This window comes from Miscanthus floridulus, chromosome 2 (assembly GCF_019320115.1).
Source record: "Miscanthus floridulus cultivar M001 chromosome 2, ASM1932011v1, whole genome shotgun sequence".
Taxonomy (NCBI): domain Eukaryota; kingdom Viridiplantae; phylum Streptophyta; class Magnoliopsida; order Poales; family Poaceae; genus Miscanthus; species Miscanthus floridulus.
The window spans coordinates 35,463,999-35,468,109 of NC_089581.1; the positions used below are offsets into that span (position 1 = coordinate 35,463,999).

At 52.0% G+C, this 4,111-nt stretch overlaps 1 protein-coding gene across 1 annotated transcript; it reads left to right on the top strand.

Moving 5' to 3' along the window:
- The first annotated feature begins 2,200 nt into the window (after nt 1-2,200).
- LOC136536326 (uncharacterized) lies at nt 2,201-3,753 on the top strand. Its single transcript, XM_066528660.1, has 3 exons — nt 2,201-2,364; nt 2,995-3,059; nt 3,137-3,753. The coding sequence occupies exons 1-3, from the start codon at nt 2,201-2,203 to the stop codon at nt 3,751-3,753; spliced, it is 846 nt and encodes a 281-aa protein (XP_066384757.1).
- Nucleotides 3,754-4,111: the final 358 nt, after the last annotated feature.

A 4,111-nucleotide genomic window follows, 5' to 3' on the forward strand; every position in this document is an offset into this window, starting at 1 on the left:
ATCAACTTCGCAGTGAGGCGTGGCTGGCGGAGGCAGGGTGGCCACCGACGAGGTGCTGACATGTGGGCCAGGTAGGCGCCCCGTTGGCCCCCTACATCCGGGTTAGTGGGCCTGATTCGCGGCCGTACAAATTCGTCTTGCCGGAGGCGGGTCCGTCGTAGGGATGGGCCCACGGTGCAGCGAGAAGAGGTGAGGCTTTCGCTCCGGCTTATTCGGAACTCCCTATCAATATTTTAGCATAAGTATTAATAAGCTAAATTTCAGCATAAATTAACAGGGTTACTTGACAACTAACATGGGGTTATTATAGGAGAAATTGTTGGAAGACACTGCGCGAGCTTTTGGGCTGTCGGCATTTATAACGGCGCTTCCGTGTATGAACAGGCGGTGGCGTCTGACGAGTGACGACTGCCACCATCGCCTCCCTTCAGATCATGGTCAAAGGTACCACCGGCTTAAGCATATTCGGCAGGAAATAATACTTGCACGTATCTCATGTCAGATTTATGTATGTATAACTATATAAGAAGTCACCGAAATGGAACAGATTTCTCCCACTATGAAGTGTGTTCAGAGTACCTAAATGGGGAGTAGCACACAATTTCATGAGTGATCTGATTTGTTCGGTAGGGTCTAATTTGCAAGCAAGGGGAGGCAAATCCATGGAAAGCCCCTATGAAAAATTGAATGGCTTATTTAAATAACACCTTTGTGGGAAAAAAATCTAAGATCCCAAGAGAATTTAAGTTTTCAAACTAGCCTTAAGTTATGCAGGTCCATTTTGCCTTTCCTTACGGTTAAACAGCATTTTCGATATTTCGATCAGCCTTTTGAATTGGTCTTCTTACATTTTCTTGAACGTAGTTTGAAAATTAATGTGGCATTTGTGATTTGAAATTTTTAAGTATACCTATGACCTTTAGCTGCGCATAACACGTAGCCTAATGTAACATTAAACGTCAATAGTTAAGGTTCTGGTTGCTTTATTCGATATATACGACTTTGTGGTTGCAGGAAGTCTCTCGAACTCTAATGCAAAGTAGCTGGAGCAGCGAGCTAGCACGTCATCAGGCGAGGATAAAGCAGCTGCCTTCATGCTTGCATGCCGGGCGCGTGTAAAGCCGGTGCTGCACGGGCCGTGCTGCCCGTGCACGAAGCGCCGCGTCGGTCCTGGGAACAGATGGTTGCAGCTGTGTACGAGAGAGTGCAGAGACTCTTGGCGGGAGGGCAGGATTTTGGTCTTTGGAGCTTCTGCACGTACGACAGGACAACCGAAAACGCCTTGGCTCAGGGTGCGTTTAGATCAAAAAAAATTTTGGATTTTGGCTCACTGTAGCATTTCGTTTGTATTTGGTAATTAGTGTCTAATTATGCATGGACTAATTAGGTTCAAATGTTTGGTCTCGCGATTTCTTGACCAGCTGTGTAATTAGTTTTTTTTCGTCTACATTTAGTACTCCATGCATGTGCCGCAAGATTTGATGTGACGGTTACTATGCAAAATTTTTTGGAACTAAACGGAGCCTCAATCTGCATGGGAGACTGCCAGTGCCGTGCGCGCGGAGAAGATTGCGTGTGCGGCGCGCAACGGCAAGGCGGAGCGAGGATGCAGTGCATCTTGACTTTCTTGAGAGAGGGATGAGAAACGAGGTGCCGCCTTCCTTAACACCGAAAGCATCGTTGAGGAGCCTGTTTGCTCATAGTAACTGTTTGGATTTTTTCAGGGTAAATTTCATGACCGGTCCTGGAACTTGTGGGGGTATGTCATTCCGGGCCTTAAATTTAGAAAGTGTGTCATTTCGATCTTTAAACTCTGCTTGGATCTCAAATTCATCCAAACGGGTTGTCCGTGCAAAAAAAAAAAGACTTGATTGCTTAAAATAGAAGATTAAGGGTGTTATATACAAAATCACCTAGACACAAAATTTACATAAATATTTATGAACTTCACGAGGGTTCTTTTGAAAAAAAAGTCGTCTTCTTGCCCCCCCCCCCTCTCTCATCGGTGGCCGCGGCGCATAGGTGCGCACGAGCTGCCGCAGCCGCCACGCTGACACGTGAGCAAGCACTCGTCGCGGACGTGCAGGCACGTGAGCGAGCCGCCGCCGCCTGGCCGCGCTGGCGCGTCGCCGCTACTGCTGCTGCCGCGCACCCTTGGCCGTCCGCAGCGTGCGTCTCACCCGCATCTCCTTCTACGCGCATGAGTATGCGCTCCAGTGCTTGGTCGCGGACCTCGCCGACCTCCGCGAGTTCGGACTCTTCCACGACGCCTAGTGGGTGTGGTCGCAGCTCGTCGGCCAAGATCGAGACGCCGTTCGGCCGCCGCACGCTCCTCTACACCGACCACACCGCTGTTGGGGTTTAGTCCCACATCGTGTAGCGATGGTGGGGGAGCACAACATATAAGGCGGAAGAAGCCCCCATCTATCAGGCTAGTCTTTTGGGTTGGAAAGACCCAAAGGCCTTATATGTTGTAGCTCCGGTGGACCTGAGACCTGTGGGAGCGCAGGCTCGTGGTAACGAGCCGGACCGGCTGTAAGCCAGCTCCAAGATCGTTAACTCGGTGGTCACCACCGGTTCCAACAATAGTCCCATATCGTGTAGCGATGGTGGGGACTCGGTGGTCACCACCGGTTCCAACAATAGTCACATATCATGTAGCGATGGTGGGGGAGCACATATCGTGTAGCGATGGTGGGGGAGCACAACATATAAGGCAGAAGAAAGCGGAGTTTAGTCCCACGACTAAGGGGGAGATTGTTGGGGTTTAATCCCACATCGTGTAGCGATGGTGGGAGAGCACAACATATAAGGCGGAAGAAGCCCCCACCTATTAGGCTAGTCTTTTGGGTTGAGTAAGGCCCAAAGACCTTATATGTTGTAGCTCCGGTGGACCTAGGACCTATGGGAGCGCAGGCTCATGATAACAAGTCGGACCGGCTATAAGCCAGCTCCAAGATCGTGAACTCGGTGATCACCACCGGTTCCAACAAGCGCGTCCGGCCGCAGCCTCCACTCCATCGAGGATTACATCCTCAAGCACGTCCTCCCATTCTGCGGTCAGCGTGCATGCCTCTTCATTCCGCAATCCGCATGCACCACCATCGATGCATGCATGGCTCATGGCTGTGTGCACGGAACACGCACACGGACGACGTCGGCAGCAAGACAACGCGGATGGCGAGGAAGGCCGCTAGCTACATCAAGCGCAAGAGCGTGCGGTGCATGGGGGCAGGCCTCGACGCGCTTCTCTTCTGTGGGTCCGGCACCATGGCGGCGGCGAAGCGGCTGCAGGAGGCGATCGGGGTGGCATGCCCGCGCGGCGCTGCTGGTGCGCGCCGCGCTGCGCGCGCGGAGGAGCGGTGGGTCATGTTCTTGGGGCCCTACGAGCACCACTCCAACCTGCTGTCGTGGCGGCAGAGCATGGCCGAGGCGCCGACGTACGGGCTCGTCGACCTTCGCCGCGCTGGGTCGCCCGAGTACGCCAACCACCCCATGCTGCGATCCTTCTCGGCGTGCAGCAACGTCACTAGCGTCCAGCACCGACATCCACGCCATCGCACGCATCCTGCACTAGAACCGCCGCCGCTGCCCATAGCTGCACGGCCGCCACAACTGCTGCAGGTGAGAGATGAGAAAAAGAGCTGCCCGTGGGACTATACCCGTTTGGATGAACATAAGATCTCAATAGAGTTTAAGAACTGGAACGATATATTTTATGAGTTCGAGGATCGGGATGATACACCTCTATAAGTTTGAGGACCGGCCATGAACTTTCTCTTACCGCTTGTAATGACACTTGCTCTCATGTAAAAACCTTTTTCCTCCTCTCACTCCTTAGATATACCTCTTGTCGCCATCAGCGGTCAGCAAAAGTTTATAGCCTGAATTGAAAGAAAAAGTTAGAGCATTTTCGAGAGTTTCCGATACATTTTTCTAGATTTTTAGGAAGATAAAAAAAACATCTCCAATAGCCCTCCGTCTTGCCTCCTAATCTTTTGGAAAACTCCCTCCCGCCGCGTATCCTGCGTATCCTCGTCCACGCAAGTTCCCCCGGGCGATCTGCTCGTTCTCGTGCGTGCCTGTGTCAGCTGCTGGCTACTGCGTAAAT